Raw genomic sequence first — 20,924 nt, 5'->3', positions numbered from 1 at the left:
AGGCTTCAATGTTCTGTTTTCTTAAACCGTGTTCCATAAGATTGGTAAGAAATTAATTCCATTTCAAAAAAGGGAGGAAAGGATGACCTGGACATTTCAGCTAAACACATAATGTAAAAGAAAGAACCGGGACAACTGGTCAGCAGCCCAGTTGACTGAGAGCCCACAGTGGCTCTAGAATGTCCTTGTTTCCGCATTGGACAGGTCCAGCTATGTACGGCAGGTCCCAGCAGATGTAAGTAACTGTTGAAAGGGTGGCTAAGGGCAGACCAAGATGGCCAAGCAAGTTGACTGGTTACAGGTTTGTGGAAAGCGGAGTCTGGTTTGTTGTCTTCCTGCAGGTGAATTTCTAAGGCTTTATTTAACCTCATTAAGATAGTCATCATTGGTGTTAATGAATTCACACACTGAGATGATGTAACAGTGTGTCAGTTCATGTATAATATAAGAACTTAAAACAGTACACCTCCATTTCCCCTTGCTGGACTTTATCTTAGTTAGACATTTTATTTCCATGTACGTTATAAATGCTAGACTACATTCTGCTCATGTAATTTTGGTTGGGGTTGCTCCGTGGAGGAAGGCTTGGTGATGATCCACTGTCATAAAAAGTAAAGCGTAGAAAACCCTCTGAGGCCACTCTGCTCTGTCGCATGGGGTCTCCGTAAGCCCCCTGGCCCCAGTGGTGCCCGACAGCAACCACCTATCCTACTCTCTCACAGCTGCTCCACAGCTCAGGCCGGTGGCAGGAGGTCATGAAAGAAACTCCGTATGCACCTTGGGCCTGGTGGTTTTTCAGGTTCCATGTCTCTGCCTTCCCGTTTCGTATTGTATGCAAAGTGGTTTATCATAATCAGGGACAGTAGGCGGAGTCTCCCTTGTTCCCCAGTAGTGTCAGAAATTACTTTTGTACTTAGTGGGGGTTAATAAAACTATTTTCAGGATCAAAGCAAACAGGCTTACAATTTTTTTTAATTTATTATTTTTTTAATTTTAACAATTTATTAGGGGCTCATACAATTCTTATCACAGTTCATACATATACATACATCAATTGTATAAAGCACATCTGTACAGTCTTTGCCCTAATCATTTTTTTCTCCTCTTTTCTTTTTTTACATTTTATTAGGGACCCATACAACTCTTATCACCATCCATACATGTACATACATCAATTGTATAAAGCACATCCATACATTCCCTGCCCCAATCATTCTCAAGGCATTTGCTCTCCACTTAAGCCCCTTGCACCAGGTTCTCTTTTTTTTTTCCCCTCCCTCCCCTTTCCCCCCTCCCTCATGTGCCCTTGGTAATTTATACCTCGTTATTTTGTCATATCTTGCCCTATCCGGAGTCTCCCTTCCCCCCTTCTCTGCTGTCCCTCTCCCAGGGAAGAGGTCACATGTGGATCCTTGTAATCAGTTCCCCCTTTCCAACCCACTCACCCTCCACTCTCCCAGCATCGTCCCTCACACCCTTGGTCCTGAAGGTATCATCCACCCTGGATTCCCTGTACCTCCAGCCCTCATATGTACCAGTGTACAGCCTCTGTCCTATCCAGGCCTGCAAGGTAGAATTCGGATCATGGTAGTTGGGGGGAGGAAGCATCCAGGATCTGGGGGAAAGCTGTGTTCTTCATTGGTACTACCTCGCACCCTAATTAACCCATCTCCTCTCCTAAACGCCTCTATGAGGGGATCTCCATTGGCCGACACTTGGGCCTTGGGTCTCCACTCTGCACTTCCCCCTTCATTTAATATGGTATATATATACATATACACATATATACACATACATACACACACTTATATCGTTGTTGTTGTTTTTTGCATGATGCCTTATACCTGGTCCCTTGGCACCTCGTGATCGCACTGGCCGGTGTGCTTCCATGTGGGCTTATTTGCTTCTGAGCTAGATGGCCGCTTGTTCACCTTCAAGCCTTTAAGACCCCAGACACTATCTCTTTTGATAGCCGGGCACCATCAGCTTTCTTCACCACATTTGCTTATGCACCCATTTGTCTTCAGCGATCCTATCATGGAGGTGTGCAGTCAATGATATGATTTTTTGTTCTTTGATGCCTGGTAACTGATCCCTTTGGGACCACTCGATCACACAGGCTGGTGTGTTCTTCCATGTGGACTTTGTTGCTTCTGAGCTAGATGGCCACTTACAAATTTTAATAAATACATTTTGGTTTCTAGTGTTTCATGTCAGAAGCCAACTGAGAAACCTAGATTGGCTGAGAAGAAAGAATACAATGAAAAGAATGGCTGTGTGAAGTAAGTTTTTTCCCTTGGCCCGTTTTTTTATTGAAAAAATTGTCAAAAAGTTGTAAGCAGAAGGAATCTATATCTGATTTAAAGTTTCATTTTGAACTTGTCTCCCCACCAAACAACAACAACAAGCAAAGAATTCAGGAGTGTCCCAAACCTTTGTGGATAAAGCAGCGGTTCTCAACCTGTGGGTCTTGGCCAATTTCGGGAGGCAAACGACCCTTTAACAGTGGTCGCCTCAGACCATCGGAAAACACAGATTTCTGATGGCCTTTTTTTTATTAATAAATCTTTTTATTGGGGCTCATACAACTCTTATCACAATCCGTACATACATCAATTGAGCAAAGCACCTGCTGTAGTTTATTGTGCCAGCCTGGCCGATAAACACAAGTAGGATTAACTGAAGGGCAGAGGGAGAAATGGCTTGCTTGTTCTGTGCCTCAGTTTAAAGGGGTACACTACCTGTGGGATGCCTAGCATGTGGACTGTGTCGCTGTAAGTTGAGGTCCCTTTAAGCCCACACGATTGGAATGTTCATCTCTGGAGCTGGGGACTGACAGTTGATGACAGTTGGGGACCTGCCCTGCAATTTGCTGCCTGGGTATATATAGCCCAGCTCTCTACAGAAGGGGACTAGTAACTGGCAGCTCTCAAAAACTTGAAGGACTGCTAATGTCTCACTGTTTTATAACTTAACTGTTAATTTCTTGTATTATCTCTTTGTATATTATTTAACGGTTTATTTCTTGAATTATATATCTATCTTTATAAATATATTTATATATAATTACTAGCAATCTAGTTTGTCTCTCTAGAGAACCCTGTCCAATACAGCACCCTTATAAATTCGTTGCACTTGTCATTCTCATAATTCACCTTCCACTTGGGTTCCTGGAATCAGCTCATTTTCCTTTTTTCCCCCCTCCCCCTCCCTCCCCGCTCCCCCCTTCCCCCTGGTCCCTTGATAGTTTATAAATAATTATTATATCTTATCTTACACTCCCTCGTGTCTCCCCTCACCCACCTCCCCCTTGCCAATCTCCCAGAGAGGAGGTTACACATAGATCTCCAAGATCGGTTCTCTCTTTCTACACCCCCTTCCATCCTGGTGTTGCCACTCCCACCGCGGGTGTTGAGGAGTTCGTCCGTCCTAGATTCCCTGTGTTTCTAGATCCCTACTGCACTGCTGTACATCCTCTGGTATAACCGGGTCCACAAGGTAGAATTGGGGTCATGATAATTGGGAAGGGAGGAAGTGTTCAGAAACTAGAGGAAGTTTTGAGTTTCATTGTTGCTACACTGAACCCTGAGTGACTCATCTCCTCCCCACAACACCTCTGGAAGGGATGTCCAGCTGTCTACAGATGGGCATTGGGTCCCCATCACGCACTCCCCGTCATTCACGGTGATGTGATTCTTACCACCACCCCACCTTTGTTGTTTGAGACCTGGTCTCCTCTGCGCTTCACGATCACCTATGTTGGTGTGTTGCTTCCGTGTGGGCTTTGTTGCTTCTGGTCTAGATGGCCGCTTGTTTGCTTTCAAGCCTTTTAAGTCCCCAGACGCTATATCTCTCAGTAGCCAGGCACCATCAGCCTTCTTTACCACACTTGCTTATGCACACTTTCGTCTTTAGCGATTATGTGAGGAAGGTGATCACACAATAATTGTTTTTGTTCCTTGGAGTCTGCTACATGGTCCCTTCAACACCTTGTATTCGCTTAGGCCGTGTGCTTCTTCTCTGTGAGCTTTCTTGCTTCTGAGCTAGATGGCCGCTTGTTTGCCTTCAAGCCTTTAAGACCCCAGACGCTATATCTTTTTGACAGCCGGGCACCATCAGCTTTCTTCACCACGTTTGCTTACACACACGTCTGTCTTCAGTGATCATGTCGGGAAGGTGGGTATCCTGCAATGACTGTTTAACAGGGCGAGGTGCTATTGGGGGGATTATGCATGAGGAGGCCCAATGTCCATCTGCTACCCTACTACTGAACCTATAAATATATGCACATAAGTCTATTGCCCCCATAATCATAAATATATTTACATATGTACATGTCTGTATTTAGGCTTCTCTGTATGCACTTTGCCTCCTACTCCTTTCCTCTATTTCCTTTCGCTTTCCTCCCGTCCCATTACCATGTTCAGCCTTCATTCTGGTTTCAGTAATTCCTCTCAGTTGCCTTGCTCTTGGTCACTCTCTACCAGTCCTCCCCTCCCCTCCCTTCTCTGGTTTTGAACCACTTGCTGTTCCCTTGTCCCTGTGTTGGGTGATACCTCCTCCCTTCCCCTACCTCCCACGCTCTCATGTCCCTCCAGGACCGTTGGTCCTGTTGTTTTCTTCTCTCGTTATTTGTACAGCCTATCTTGTCTAGGTGGACCTGCTGATATAGTAATATGTGCATACTAATGCAGATGACTTTGATAGCGCCCAAGTGACACATAAGAACATGGCTTTGGCAGAAGCAACATCGACACGCTGATAAGCAGAAAAGCCACTAACATACAAAATTTACAAGGTAAAAAACAAAAGACAAAACAAAAAGATAGCAGATATTAAAAGAATAATTGCTAGTAGTTCAAGGTCAGTTCGTTGGCCTTTAGGAGTGTTTTCTAGATGTAGCTTGTGAGGCGCCACGTCCTGGCCGGAAGTCCATTCCTTATACTGCCTCGGGATCCCTTTGCTCCTGTACTCTCGGTGAGAAGTTTTATGGGTGGTGCTCTCGTTATATGGCTAGCTGTGTGCCTTCTTCCTGATTTCCCTGTTTAAAAAAAGGCTTGCCGCCTGCTGGTTAAACAGTTCTTCACAGCGTGGAATTTCGGGTGATTGTTGCTTTCTGTTCTGCCAAAGTCACAAAAGATTCACTTGTGAGTGGCTAACAGCAGAGTAATAATGTCATTTTACCCACAAAATAGCATCAGGCCATTTATTATTATTATTATTATTATTATTTTGGACCCCCCTCCCCAACCTAGAAACGCTTTTGCACTCGAACTGATATTCATGGTGCTGTGCACCCACCAGAGCGGTAGTTGCAGAAGCCTTAGAGGTGGGTGGGTTGTGTTGAGGCCCTGGTTGACCTGGGATGTGTGGCCTGTGAGGCCTCAGCAGGGCTCCATCACTAGAGCCCTTCCATATCCATAGCCCTGCCTTGAATCCCCCAGACCTGGGCTTGGCTGTTACTGTGCCTGAGTGGACACTTCCTCCCAGGCATCCCTCCACCCCAATAACCAAGGTTGCAGGTGATAAAATTGACTCTTTCCTTTGGGATTAAAGGATTTACAGAATATGCTTTTGAGTTTATAAGCTGACAGATAACTCTGATACTATTTTATTGTCCTCTGTTTTTGTGTTTAAGAGTCTGTCTGCTGTTCTCCAGTTTGCCATTTCTTTAGAACCCACTAATTAAACTGGTTATCCTTTCAGTCTCCTTGGGTCCCTGGGAACCTGGAAGTGGTTCAAGAATAACAGCAAAGGAGGCAGAAGGGAGTTGGTTTCTTAGAAACATGTTGGTTGGTGACCTGATTGTGTGTTCTTTCTCCTTGTCATGCAGATGGTTCTGGGATTGATACCTCCCTCTGTCCCTGAGGCCTAGTCAACCATATCTGTCACTCCCTCTCAGGCTTGGAAAGAGTTAGAACTCAGCCTTTCCTCAAGGACAGTCAGGCAGGCAGGGACTCGCAGGTTGTCAATGTGCTATGTGATTAGAATAGCAGTAAGATTGGCATGAGGACAGAGTGACCTTGGCAGATGGCTGAAAACCCTGCCTGGCTTGAAGGAGCACCTGAAAGGCTTGGCTTGGCACCCACCGCGCTGCCTCTGTTTCTGAGCCCATTGCTTCCTTTTCTGGTCTGCTCACACTGGTGGGTTTGCTCAGCTGGCCACAATGAGTAAGTTGTTCTTTTCTTGACCTTGTTCAGTTTCTTTGACTTTAGATTTGTGCTCTGCACTATAACTCATTTACAACCCCCCATTTTTAATAAATTCAGAAAGAGGAGGTGTTAGACTGGGTTGCCTAGAGGAACAAATCCAGGGACACTCATACATGTGAGCGAGGGCTTTATATCAAAGAGCAAGTGTATGTTGAGGAAACAACCCAGCCCTGTCCTGTCCACTATTAGCCTGTATGTCTGATACTAGTTCATAAATTCCTCTTCATACTCACACAGCACGATGATGACGTGAATGCACGAGGGCACGCGTGGGTGGAAAGTCGCCTTGTGCATCTGGTCATGGTGGAAGTACTTTCCAGGGTACTCCAATAGCAGTTCACCAGAGGCTCCATCCATGAATCTCACTGTCATCCACAGCCTTCTGCAAACCGGATGCTCAGAATGTAAGCTCCTCTGATCCTGGAGTTTATTATTTACAACCCGTGGATCTCACAGGCTGGTGTGCTCCTTCCGTGTGTACTTAGCTGACATCTTACTTAGATAGTTGCTTGTTTTAAGACAACCCTTTCTGTTCTTTCTGATAGCACCAATATAGATGAGTTTTTTAAGGCACATGATACTCATAGGTGATACTCATTATTTTGTGATCCAATCTGTGATTTTAATTGAAAGTTGGGCCGTGAGTAAGGAGGGCTGAAGAAGTAGATACGTTGGAATTATGGTCCTAGAGAAGAACACTGAAAGTACCATAGACTGCCAAAAGAACATGCAAGCCTGTCTTGGAAGAAGTGCAGCCAGAATGCTCCTTAAAGACGAGGCTGGGGAGACGTTGGCTCGTGTACTTTAGACTTGTCATCAAGAGAGATTATTCATTGGAGAAAGACGCCAAGCTTGGTTAAGTAGAGGGGCAGCGAAAAAAGACTGTTAGCCTGGGTTGATTAGAGAAACAAATTCATAGACATTTGTGTGTAAGAGAAGTTTATATCAAAGAACAATTATATATGGAGAAATCATACCAGCCCAGATCAAGTCTGTAAGTCCGGTATTAGCCCATATATCCGATACCAGTCTAAATTCCTCTGAAGACTCATGCAACACATGCAATGATGCCGAGATCACAGGCCAGTGGGTGGAAAGTTGTGGATCCATAGCGGTGTAAGCATCTCAGCGCTGGTGTGGGTCTCCACATGGCTCCTCCAGTTCCAGGGCTCTAGCGTAGCTCTGTGTGTCTTGTCATCAGGAATACAAGGCAGAGGGAGGGAGGGAGGGGGAGAGAGAGAGAGGGAGGGGGAGAGAGAGCGTGTGTGTGTGTGTGCGTGTGTGTGCGTGCGTGCGTGTGCGTGCGTGTGTGCGTGCGTGCGTGTGTGTGTGCGTGTGTGTGTGTGTGTTTGGCCTGCAGTATTCTATTTCTCTCTGTGGCACCTCCAAATGAGGTCATCACACTGCAACTTGATTGACAGGCTAGAGACTCCACGTCTTTGCAAGTTGACACCAGATTATACAACTACCACAAAGGCCTTTAGCAGATTGATGTAGCGGCTGCAACAGTGGCTCAAACCTGAGGACACTTGTGAGGACGGCACAGGATCCGCAAGTACTTCATCCTGTTGTACACAGCGTATCTGAGTCAGAAACCACGCGGTGGCACCTCTAATAACAATAAGACGACCGTGCAGGATTCCCTTATTAGCTCCTGTGACTTCTTGTGAAATATTTGTGGGTTTCTATGTACAGAACCGTGTCACGTGCAGAGTTGTGCCTCCTCCTTCCCAGTTTGGTTACCTTTTGTTTCATTTTCTTACCTAGTTGCCATTTTTCACTGAGGAATGTTTATCTCTGTGGTAAGTTTGGGGTTGCTCATTCCAAGGTCAGTGATTCAGACCCACCAGCCACTCTGCAGGAAGGTGAAACTCGCTGCTCAGCCTCGGGGTCCATAAGGAGCAGCTCTGTGCTGCCGCGGAGGGACCCCACGAGCCAAATCCCTTGGGTCGTAGTGGGGTGAGCTTTATGTTTGGGGCTCTCTGTCGTCCTGTGATCCTGGATCATTTGCTCATATTAAACAGAGAAAGCTAAGGAGCCGAGGAGGGTCTCTCGAGTGCACATTGGCTTGTGGTGTGTAAAGTAGGCTGTGTGTTTGTGGGGTGTCTCTTACTGTCCTCTGCTCTAGGGATAGAGGCTTGCCAGCCAGTCCTGAGTACTAAGTGACAGTAGCAGCCTGGGGTCTCGCCCAATACATGATTTCCCTTTTCAGTACCATGCTCACAGCCTCATTTGTCCCTGCAATGCCCAAGCACTGCCATCTTCTGTCCAGTCCTCTCAGGGCGTCCATCTCTCTGTCCAACACTGACACTTGAGTGGACGACCTAGATTGCCCCTGTGGGTGAGCCCCTGTTCCACTCCCCCGGACAGAGGACCCTTCACTTTCTGAGGCTTGCACCCTGCAGACAGTGAAACCTCGCATGGCTACCTTCACATTCAGCCACCTGGCCAGCGTCCAAAATTGTGTTGTGGATTATTATCTCCTGCAGGATTAACTTGATGCAAAGAATTTGGTCTTGGCCCTTTGTTCCTGAGTGAGAACAAAAACTTAGGATTCAAAAACCTAGGATTTCCTCCAATGATTGAAATGTCTTTCAACAGAAAAGTGGGTGAAGAGACATTGGACCGTGTAAGAAATGAAAAAATAATAATTTATAAAATATCAAGGGTTCGTGAGGGAGGGAAGATGGGAGAGGGAGGGGGGAAAATGAAGAGCTAATACCAAGGGCTGGAGTAGAAAGAAAATGTTTTGAGAATGATGAAAATGTACAGATGTGCTTGACACGATGTGTGTAGGCAGCCCCCAATAAGATGATTTTTAAAACTCCCCCAAAACAAAAACAATGTTTTTGATGTGGACTTCAGAAGGGCTTTAGACGCATGTTGGGTGGAGCCGAGTTTGCCAGAAAGACCCACCCTGTGGACTTGTGACACTGACAGAGTGGTGTGAACCAGCCTCCGAGGAGAAGCCTAGACTTTGAAGTAGAATTACCTATGGGATCCTCAGTAAACACTCCAGACACACATGTTCTAGGACCAGGTGGTGGACAGGGATACCTGTGGGAGGTAAGCGTGTGCCTTTCAGGAGTATGGAAACTCCACATTGTGAACGCTCCCAGACCTTGCCTTTTGAGTCTCCTTTTGTAACTGCTATAATTAAACAGTGACAATAAGTGTAGCATTTTCCATGAGCTCTCTGAGCTGTTCTCATTAGTCACACGGAAAGGAGGGAGGGAGCCTTGGGAACCAGCAGGTCAGGAGTGAGGGCAACTGGGAGTTTACGGCTGGCATCTTGAGGGGGTGGGTAGTGGGCATACCCCAGATGTGTAAGTCACAGGGTCATAAGTGGCACTATCATGGGGACTCTCAGTGTGGGGTTGGTGTGTGAAGGCTTGAGCACAGTCAGCTACCTGCAGGATTGTGCCCTTCAGTTGGTGAGGTCTCCCCTACCCTCAGGAGCTTAGGATCAGCAGAAGAACTGCTGTATTTGCGACTGGTTTTTGACATGGAGTTAAGAATGAGGTTTTATTTATTTGAACTGCAAATTTGGTATTAAATAAGTGGGATTTGATTTTTCCAACAACATCTCTCTAGCATTTGTTTTTATTGTGGATTAAAATTAAATAAAAGTTAAACATTTATTTTGAGAGATAAATGTACATAGCATGACATTTTACCCTTTAGAGTATAAAATGGAGTAGTGATTTATTTTCACTGTACCCACAGAGTTAGTCCAGTCTTTAATTTAAAAAACATGCCATCACTTCAAAAACGAGCCAATACTATTAGCAGTCAATCCCCATCCTCCCTTCTCCCAAACCCTTGGCAACCACTCTCTAGTTTTTGCTTCTGTGGACTTGCTTAATCTCGCTATTTCCTATCAGTGGGGTATTCATACTACATGGGCTTTGTGTCCGACCTCTTTCCCTTAGCGTGCTTTCATGGTGCCTCTGTTTTGTAGTCTACACGAGTACTCTGTTCCTTTTTATGGCCGAGCAACATTCCATTGGATGGGCTATAACACATTTTGTTTAGCTGTTCATCTCTTGGACATTTGGATTAAAATCCCCTGTGTGCAATTCGATGTGTATGTTTAACTCTCCATCTTCAGCCAGAGTCACTTGTGCCCCTTTGTTTTTGCGCTTCCTGCTGTCACTGGCCCAGACCCATTTGGAGGTTGGACTGGGTCCAGAGGGCACTTCCAAGTATTCTTTTTCTATCATTTAACAAAGACTTAGACAGTGATCAGGCCCTGTCTGATCTTCTATGTTATCATCTGTAAAATGGAGTGGACCAGGGCTCCTAATCCCGGCAAGAGGTGGGGGTGGGGGGAGGTGGAGCACTTTCCAAAGATGTCCTGAATAAGGACCTGAATGAAGCCCAGGCCTGGAGGGCATGGCCACCATGCCGTGTCCCTTTCCCTCTAAGGCCCTCTAATCTTACTAAACAAACCAGTGGCAAGTGAACAGCTCGGCTTGGGTTGGAGACTGCTTTGTCACTGTCAGGGAAGAATGAACATAAAGGGCAGATTGATGAAACAGAAACACCTTGTACCCTTCAGGTTGTTCTCTTAACTCTTTTACAGATTATTGCAGTTTTTAAACCCTGATCCTTTGAGAGCTGGTGGAATCTCTGATCTACAGCAGGTAACACAGACCCTCAGAAAAAGGAAGGGTAGGAGGGACCAGGAATTATTTAAATCTCCCCCTTCCTCCTTCCAGACTAGAAGTACCCCTTAGATGGGGGACTCCTCCAGAAGATGCCCTTATAGGAATTACTGGTGAACTATTGCTTAAGAGGACTTGCTCCTCTTTTATTTCTTTTATTATTATTTTATTCCTTAAAGTGCCCCAGTGATGGGTAATGTTTACACGTTGGTCTGCTAACCACAAAGTCAGCAGTTCAAAACCACCAGCTACTTAGCAGGAGGAAGGTGAAGCATTCTGGTCCTCTCAAGATTTACAGCCTCAGAAATCCACAGGGGCAGTTCTACCCTGTCCTCTGGGATCGCTGTGAGTTGGCATGGACTTATGGCAGTAAATTTGCTTTGGCTTGGCTTTCTGTTAGGTCCTGTTTTGATAAGCATATATACCCAGATTCTTACATGGACCTCAAGCTGTTGTATTGCATCCGTTGCTGTAAAGTCTGGGGCATTTTGACTTGTGTAATGAAGTTCTCGGGGCAGTTGCAGAAGCTGAAGTCAGGGAGGCAGCAGCCCTTGGTGGTGCTCCGGAACAAGATCGAGCCCTGCCTCACCATGGAGATGGCGCCCCTTTCAGCCGACCTAAAGAAGGTACACGTGCCCTTGAAACCAGACCCCAAAAGTAATGCTAACTTGTAACATGTGAGGATTTTTTCTTTCAATTGATCCTGCAGTTAAATGGTTGCTTTTGTATGATTTCTTTGCTTTTGCTATTAATGTTGCATTTATCAAGTCCAGGATAACTTCTTATAAGTGAAGAGGTCTTTTGTGGAGAAGCATTGTGTAACTGTAAATGGCCTTCTGAAATAAGTTTCCAAATAGGCCCCTGTGGAAGGAAGGGGTCTTAGAAGGGCAGCAAATGGCCCAGGAGACCTGTAGTACACCTCTTGACATTCTCTCAAGCATTGCTTTATAGCCCTAATGGTATCTGCTGGTACACTGATCAAACAGGTCTGCCTATAGATAAATTTAAAAATAAAAGTGAAGGGATAATATTGAAACCACTGAATGATATGGTACATGGATTATAAATAATATCTTTAAAAAACTAGAGGAATACTTGTAAAAAAAAAACCACAGTAATTAGAATCTTACAGAAGTCTTCAGTGAACAAGTTTTCTACAGATTTCTAGAAGGCTTTAGAGTGTGGCTAGTTTCATGGGGGAGGAGGGGGGCAAGGTGGAGATGGCAAGTCAGAGTAAAGATAACCCTGAAAATGACAAACAACTTAGCAGACGTTGGCCACACCCACTGTAGCCCCTGTGCTCAGGGCTGGGAAGCCCACTATTCCCTTACGGGCCTCCTGTTTCTGCTGCTGCCTTTTGCCTGCCGAGATTGCTGCTGCTGCTTCTCGCCCTCTCATGCCTTCTCCAGTGTTACAGCTCTCTGTGTCTCCTCTGCCCACGAGGCTCTCAGTGCAAGGATACCACTACTGTCCAAAAGCTGTGCTCCAGTCCTGGCTCTTTTTAATGGCAGTGAGGCCCCACCTCTCACTCTCAGGGATTGGTTGTCTTTTTAAACCTGGTGGAATGGCAGAACTGATCAGGATATACAAGGGTTCCAGCCACATTACTTGCATGATCCTGTGCCCCAAGCCTCCACTTGCCTGTCACTTTGTTGCACTGTGGTGTCTTGTGTGATGCTGGGAGGTATGTCATTAGTATTTCAAATGCCAGCAGGGTCACCCAAAGAGAACAGATGTCAGCAGAGCTTTGAGACCAAGAACAGAAGAGTAAGGAGGAATTGGCTCCCCACTTCAGAGAAGGAGCTCCTGGAAGGAAGCCTTCTGTATCGCTTTGGAAGATTGTCAGATGCTGAAGGCCTAATGAGTGGAAACAGAGCATGCTTAGAGAGAGTGCTGGAAGATGGGCCTCTAGAGTCACAGGGCACTGGAAATGTGGTGGAGGAGGAGCTGCTTTTTCAGAGTAGAGGTGACCATGGTGATGGAAATGGAGTAGTTTGTGGCAGTGGAACCTTCAGGACTTTCATCTGCTGATGGGGCACACTCATGGTAAGGAGAAACAGATGCAGAAATTTTCCAATGTTTGGAATATGGAATGTGTAAAGTATGAATCTAGTATGAATCTAGGAATATTGGAAGTGGTCAAAAATGAAATAGAAAAAATGAAGATTGATATCCTAGGCATTAGTGAGCTGAAATGGACTGGTAGTGGCCATTTGAATCAGAAAATCATAAGATTTACTATGCTGAGGAATTAAGAGAAGTAGCATTGTATTTATTCATTGTCAAAAAGGATACTGCAAAATCCATCATAAAATACAATGCTGTCATCAGTGATAGGCTTATATTTATTCTCCTTCGAGGAAATCCAATCAATGCAACTACCACTCAAATTTAAGCACCAACCACAAAAGTCAGTGATAGAAATGAAGCTGGAGATCACATGATAGAAATTTACAAGAGCAATGACTTGTTCATAGCAAATACCTTTTTTTTTCAACAGTGACTATACATACATATGGCCTAATCGAGATGGAGTATAGAGAACTTGAATTGAATATATCTGTGGAAAGAGATGCTGGAGAAGCTCAGTATCAGAAGCTAAAACCAGACCAGGGGCTTACTGTGGAACAGACCATTAATTACTTAATTGCCCACATTTAAGTCCAGGTTAACGTTGAAGAACATTCAAACAAGTCCTGGAGGGCCAAATACGACTTTGAGTACAGTATACATCGCACCTGAATTTCAAGAACATACTTAATGCATTGAACACTAACGACAGAAGACTGGATGAGCTGTGAGAGGACATGAAGAACCTCCTTCATGAAGAAAGCAAATGTTCCTTAAAAAGGAGAGAAAGAAAAGATCAACGTGGATGTCAGAAGAACCTGAAACTCTAAATCGTAGAGCAGCTAAAGCAGATGGAAGAAAGGATGAAGTCAAAGTACTGAACAGAACATTCCAAAGGGCAGTTCTGGAAGACAAATAGTATGAGTTAGAAAATCACAAAGGAAGACCACATCCAGCATGTCTTCAACTGAAAGGACTGAAGAAAAGTCAAGCCTTGAGTTGCAACACTGCAAGATTCTGTAGACAAAATATTGAACATACAGGGGACATTGAAAGAATGGTTAAAAAAAGAAAGAAACGGGGAGGGGAAGAAGCTGGAATTAATACGTAGTCACTCATTGTACCAAAAAGAACTAGGAAACTCTCTGTTTCAGGAGGTTGCATATGAGCAAGAACCAGTAGTGCTAAAGGAAGACGTTCAAGCTGCACTGAAAGAAAGCCTTAGTCAAACAGAAGGCTCTGGAAATTGATAGAATACCAATTGAAGTGTTTCCACAAGCTGGTGAAGCACTGGAAACATAGTCTAAACCAGGAAATTCGGAAGACAGCTACGTGGCCAACTGATTGGAAGAGATCCATATTTGCACCTATTCCAAAAAAGACAACCCATTAGAATGCTTGAATAATAGAACAATATCATTGATATCATATGCAAGTAAAATGTTGCTGAAGTTAATGCAATAACAGTTTCAGGGAGCTGGTCAGAAGTTCAGGCTGGACTCAGAAGAGGACTGGAACAAGGGATGTCATAGCTGATGTCAGATGGATCTGGGCTGAAAGTAGAGACTACCAGAAAGATGTTTACTTGTGTCTCATTGACTGTATTAAGGCCTTCGCCTGTGTGAATCATGACAAACTGTAGAGAGCCTTGAGAAGAATAGGACTTCCAGAGTACTTTATTGTGCTCGTGCAGAACCTGTCCGTGGATCAAGAGGCACTGTGATAACAGAACAAGGGATACTGCATGGTTTAAAATCAGGAACGTGTGCAGCAGGGTTGTATCCTCTCACCATACTTATTCAGTCATTGTGCTGTGCAAATCATCAGTGTAGCTGGCTTCCATCAAGAAGAATGTGGCATCAGGATTGGAGGAAGGTTTATTAACAATCTGCAATATGCAGATGATACAAACTTGTTTACTGAAAGTGAGGAGGACTTGAAGCTCTTTGTGTTAGTCTGCGTAGACCTAGAGAAACAAATTCATAGGCACTCATAGATGGATAGGAAAGAGCTTTAATGAAGAGTAATTGTACATTAAGAAAACATCTAAGCCCAGTCCAAATCAAGTCCATAAGTCCAGTGGTAGCTCATGCCCATTACCAGTCTATACATTCCTCTTCAGACTCATGCAACACATGCAATGACGCCAAGTGCAGGAAGATCACAGGGCAGTGGATGGAAAATCTTGTGGATCCAGTGGTGGTGGAAGCATCTCAGCACTGGCGTGGGTCTCCCTGTGGCTCCTCCAGCTTTAGGGCTCTGGCTCCATCAGCGTAGCTCCATGTGGCTTGTCAATAGGAAGGGAGAGTGTGTGTTCCCTCTCCAGCGAGCTATATCTTTCCTTAGCGCCTCCAAATGAGGCTATCAAGCTGCAGCCTGATTGACAAGCACTCTTAATTGTCTCAAGTTGACAGAGTATGTAATTACCACATTCTAGTGGAAGATCAAGAATTGCAGCTGTCCTATGGATTACAAGTCAATATAAAGAAGACCAAAATCCTTACAACTGGACAAATAGGTAACAGCATCGTAAATGCTGAAAAGATAGAGGTGGGGAAGTTATCTGGACTATCTTGAAGCTCAGTTTAGTGAATTTTAATGGAAGATTTGGGCATGAGAAGGGATGCTGGGAAATTTGTGTCTTCCTTTCTGACTGACCAGCAAAAAGAGCATTAAGTGGAATCATGCCGTGCTTTGAAAGAACAGCTCCAGAGCAACCCAGACTTTTTCCCAAGGTCGTTTACTGGTGACAGACTAGACATGGTGCTATTCTGACAACCCCGAAAGCAAATATCAATCAAGCCAGTGGACGATGCCATTATCATTTCACCCCACAAAAACTCATCAAGTGAAATCAAAGATTAAAATGATATTTATTTGTTTTAGAGAATCTGAAAACATAGTGTAACAGTGTGACAAAAAGGTCTGATTTGTGGCAGACAGGGAACTGCTTTTGTCCCCATGACAATGCACCTGCTCACTCCGCCATCTCAGTGCACCAGTCTTTGACAACAACAGCATGTCTCTTGCTCCGTGCACCTTACTCACCTCGCCTCACTCTGTGCGACTTCCTTTTCTCCACAAATGAAGAGGGACATGAAAGCCCAGCATTTTATAATTTAATAAGATTATAAAATAATAATCGTTTCTAATTTTTCAAGGGATCACAAGAAAGGGAGGGAGGGGGAAAAAGAGCTGATCCCAAGGGCTCAAGTAGAAAGTAAATGTTTAGAAACTTATGATGGCAACATGTGTACAAATATGTTTAATACACTTAATGTATGGATTGTTTTAAGTGCTTGCAATAAAATGATATTAAAAAGACTGATTTGATGACATAGAAGAGTTGGTGAAAAAATGAGGGAAGTGTGCGGTCAGCTCTCTGAACAGATGAGAAGGAACTGGTCTCACATACAGGACCGGTTCACAATGTGAGCCAGAATCACATTGGTGCCCCTCTCCTCAAACCGCCCCCGCCCCCAACCACAGTAACACTACAATAGTAGTAACCTCAGCATTTCGGTGAAATTTGCTTCCAACCTACAAGTTCCTGCTCACACTCCGAGGGAAGCAGAGGGTAGGCTGTAGCTATGCAAAGTCTCAAGTCAGTTTCAGTGCCGTTCGCACTCGGTCAAGAAGCTGTGAGGAGGAGGACTCGTTACAGCGGAGAGAGGGATGCATAAATGCCAAGTATGGAGAGTAACAGCCCGATGCAGAGTCTGCTGAGGGGTCTCCATGGAGATAATGGTGGTGCTGATCTGTTCAGCCCACCATGAAATGGTATTGGTATGGTTAGAGAACTTTGTTAAAATGAGCAACCAGTATGTTTAAAAAAAAACAAAAAACTTTTCTGGTGGTGCTGATGCACTAGCAGATGGTAGGAGACAGGTAAAACAGCCATACCCTTTCTCCCTGAGTTTTAAGTATCTGATTAATGGGCCAGTTATTGGACCCTTTTTAATCGCACCCAGTGAACTAAGTGGGAATCTGGTGGCGGGTGCTTGATGCGGAGACAAGATCACGTGACTCCCCAGTCTGGAAGATGCTGTTGGAGCCATGTTCAGTGAGTAGAGTGAAGGGGGCCTGCTGTGTTTATTGGTCTTCTGTGTTGCATTGTGGCTTGTTTTGGCTGTTCTTGGTGTCTTGTAGGCTCTTCAGAGAAATAAATGCCCAGGACCCAACCACACCGAGTCTTACTCTTGGCCTCCCATTGCTCGTGGCTGTGACGTGGTGGTCATCTCTCACAGTGGAAATGACCCTCTGTTGTACCTGCCCCCAGTGCTGACGATTTTGCAAACAGAAGCCTGCTATAAGTCATTGCCAAGTAGACACGGAGTAAGTTCAAAACCATCTTTGTTTCCCCACAACTAGACGATTTATGTAAAAATCCTAGGTCTAGCATTTGGTGAGGCTGCTCAGTTTGGTTCCCAAGCTGCTCTCTTCGTTCTTCTCCCGTCGACGATTCTCTCACAGGAGTAGGCAGTTTGGCGCCACTGATGACATGCACAGTGTTAGACAATCCGCACCGCTCGGTTTCCAAATCTTTCCCCCACCACCCACCTCGGGTAGCCACTGGACACTGTGGTCCCGCTGAATTTGCCTGTTCCAGATCTTTCCTGTAAGTGGGATCATGTAGAGTTTGTCCTTTCGACAACTTGGCATAATGTTCTTCTTGGCCATATGTATCACAATGTCATTTCTCTTCATAGCTGAATATATCTGTTAAATCTGCTTTAATGAAACAATGTTGTAACTCTTCTGGCTTGCACGGTGATGGCCGCAAACTCTTACCGAGTTCCTGCTCTGTGCAAGGAGCTGCTGTGGATGCTGTGCAGGTTTGTCCCAAAGGGTGTCTGTCACCGATGCGTGTAGGCCCTGGGGACCTAGCAACTTTCTCTTCGTCTTTGTCTTTGCAGCCTCTGGCAGTCATCGTGTGCCCAGGGTGGAAAAAGGCCCAGTTTATTTTTGAAGTCTTGGGAGACTACAGCATGTCCTCCAGGCCCCTTCATCCTGTGCTGTTAACAGTTGGACTTCACAAAGATGAGGCCAAAAACATGAAGCTTCCAAGAGGGTGTAAGCGTCCTTGCAGCTTGTGATTGCCACAGCGGGCGTGGGAACCACTGGTGACACTGGGCTTGTATGGCCCAGCCAGGCCTTGCTGCTGGTCAGGGGCTCTTGGTTATTATCACTCCAAATCAACATGGACTGGCAGCAGCTTGTTTTTTCCTTTGGATGGTCATAGATTGAGAAGACTTTATCTCTCTCACTGAGAAAGCTTCAGTCGGTTATTTCGTGAGCACTGCCTGTTAGAAGCGGGGCTCACAGCACCGACTGAAGCCCCTCTGCCTGCAGGGTCGCCCACTTGGTGTAACTCTAATCCAATCTGATAATTACCTGGCTGGCAGGACCTCTTGCCTCACCTGCTTGAGTAAAGAAAATCCTTTCTTAAAAAAAGAAAGAAAAACCTCTGCTTGTTTAACTAGAGAATGTGAAATCCCAGCAGAGGAAATGTGATGAAACCCTTTGGGAATTCTACAATGTGAATTGTCTTCTCCTTTACAATGTAGGTGATGTGATTGTTACCACACCACATAGCCTCCTGAGACTCTATAAGTATCAGAGTTTGCTGTTCCTTAGACTCTGTCACCTGATTTTGGACGAGGTGGAAGTGTTATTCTCTGAAGCCAATGAGCAAGTAAGTACGGCACCCCTTTAGATGTCAACAGTGTTTAGAAAAGTAGATCAGTCTATGTGTACATGCATTTCCTTTGGTTTTTGACCTTGGTGCTTCCCAAGACAATGGTCCTGAGCTCCCAGGCCCGTTGACGCATTCACCCAAGGTGTTTGGTTATGAGTGAGAAAGTTCTATAACTTTGCTTTGTTGTCTTCTATATTTAGAGATATTTACAGCATTGGGAAATACATGTGTAGAAATGCCCTCTTGTTTAGTCTCTGTATATGTTCCTGCATATGGTTCCATCCTCCTCCCCTCAATTGTTGGGCTTGCATGTTTCCACTCAGAGAGTATAATTATGGCCTTTCTGTATGATGGTGTATGTGACAGTGTCTACCACTGACGCTGTAAACCCGCCTACTCCTCACAGTGCCCTTGTTTGCCGAGCTCCCGGATTGCCCACTGCCGTCCCCTTCACCCAGGTTACTATGTCTATAATCAGAAAAAATTTAATACATATACAAAAAAGCTATAAAACACTGCTCCGAGAAACCAAGAGACCTATGTTCAATGATGCCTTTTTTTCTCCAATAGTTTGTTTGACACATACTTTACATATCATACAATTGAGTAATTTCATCATTCAATCTTATCGAGGGGAATCGTACAATCACCACCACATCCCCCACCACTACCATGATTAAATCGCCTTAATATGAATTGTATAATCTAGTCAGTTTCTTTTAATTAAAGTTTTCCTTGACCATTTTCAAGTCCTCGTGTAAATGGAAGACCATAGGATGCTCATGCTACAGAGACTTAGCACTGTGAAAAGGTCAACACTGCAGTGACCTACAGAGATACTGTACTCCTTCCATTAGCGTTCTTTAAAGAGACTTAGAAGCTATTCATCAACTTTATATGGAAAAGAAAGAGATTCCGGATAAGCAACCCCAGAACCAAATTCATTGCCGTCAAATTGATACTGACTCATAGTTGTAATCCTACAGGACAGAATTAAACTGTATCTTTGAGTTTCTAAGACTTTTCAGTCTTTATGTGAGCAGACAACCTCATCTTTCTCCTGGTAGGTTTGAGCTGCCGACCTTGCAGTTAGCAGCTCAGTGTGTAACTCACTGGACTATGAGGGCTTTGGGATAAGCAAAGCACGACCAGAGAGGAAGAACTCTGCTCCCCAGGCACAGCAGTGCAACAGTCTGGTTCTGGTACAGTGACAGACACACAGACAAGTGGAGCAGGATTGAGAACCCAGAGGTCAGTCCATCCTCTGGAAGTTGAGGTTTGACAAAGGACTGAAGCTTATGAAATGGGAAGGTATCTCTCTCTAGCAAATGAAGCAGGGTCCGTACCTCACGCTTTGTATGAAAATGAATGAAGACAGATGAAAGGCCTAAATGTGAAACCTAAAATCATAAAGATCATCAAATAAGAACTAGGGGCAAATTGAGGGGCTCTAATACATGGCATAAATACACTGTCAAACATGACTGAAAATAAAGAATTCTAGATGACTGGGCACCCTAAAGATTAGAGACTTAGTACATCTAAAGATTTCACCCAAAAAGTAGAAAGAAAACCCATAGACTAGGGGGGGAAATTGGCAAATATATTGGGGGGAGGTTGTTGAGGAAAAAGCTGGATAAAAAAGAACTTGCCCTTTAACCTGTCATTAAGAAGAGAAAAGACCTGTCTGAAATCTCCTTTCCAGTGTTAAAGTCTTTCCTCCTGAATTCTTTCCAGGGGAGTTTTGTAAAAATATTTTGGCCAAAGGTTTTCTGATTAAGAAAGCAATTTTTATTTTAGAAAATTGGAGAAATAGAAAACCATTTTAAATCAAAATCAATAATTATACATAGATAGAGGCAATGCTACTATCCTTACTGTTGGTGCCTTTTTTCTTTTTAAAAATTCTATTAGTTACACATATATAATTAATAAGATTAAGATCTTAAAATCATTTATTAGAGGTTCATAGAACTCTTTCACAATCCCTACAACGATTGAATCAGGCATGTTTGTACATGTGTCACCTTCATTCTTTTCAAGATCGTGTTTACGCACTACTTTGTAGCTTGTATTTCCAGTTAACAGCGATATCAGTCGTCACAGTGCTCTGTTTGTTGGCTATGGAGTACTGCATGACACCATTTATCTTGGAATCTCCTATTTTGGATAGTTTGCATAGAGGCAACATACATGTTTTTTGCACAGTTTATTTTTAGGATAAACTCTTAGGAAGGGAATAGTGGCATTTTGGGGAAGTATGATCCTTGGTGACCA

The 20,924-nt window shown here is 44.4% G+C and overlaps 1 protein-coding gene across 1 annotated transcript in view; it reads left to right on the top strand.

Moving 5' to 3' along the window:
- Positions 1–20,924, top strand: part of TDRD12 (tudor domain containing 12) — a 92,640-nt gene that overhangs the window by 37,447 nt on the left and 34,269 nt on the right. The window contains exons 10-15 of the mRNA XM_075537237.1: positions 2,205–2,282; positions 10,798–10,858; positions 11,398–11,505; positions 17,099–17,284; positions 17,866–18,022; positions 18,517–18,644. Coding sequence (XP_075393352.1) covers positions 2,205–2,282; positions 10,798–10,858; positions 11,398–11,505; positions 17,099–17,284; positions 17,866–18,022; positions 18,517–18,644 — 718 coding nt within the window. The remainder of the gene's footprint in view (positions 1–2,204; positions 2,283–10,797; positions 10,859–11,397; positions 11,506–17,098; positions 17,285–17,865; positions 18,023–18,516; positions 18,645–20,924) is intronic.

This window comes from Tenrec ecaudatus, chromosome 18, assembly GCF_050624435.1.
Source record: "Tenrec ecaudatus isolate mTenEca1 chromosome 18, mTenEca1.hap1, whole genome shotgun sequence".
NCBI lineage: Eukaryota > Metazoa > Chordata > Mammalia > Afrosoricida > Tenrecidae > Tenrec > Tenrec ecaudatus.
Note: the sequence above shows the minus strand (reverse complement) of the source record. Positions and strands in the feature narration are given on the sequence as shown.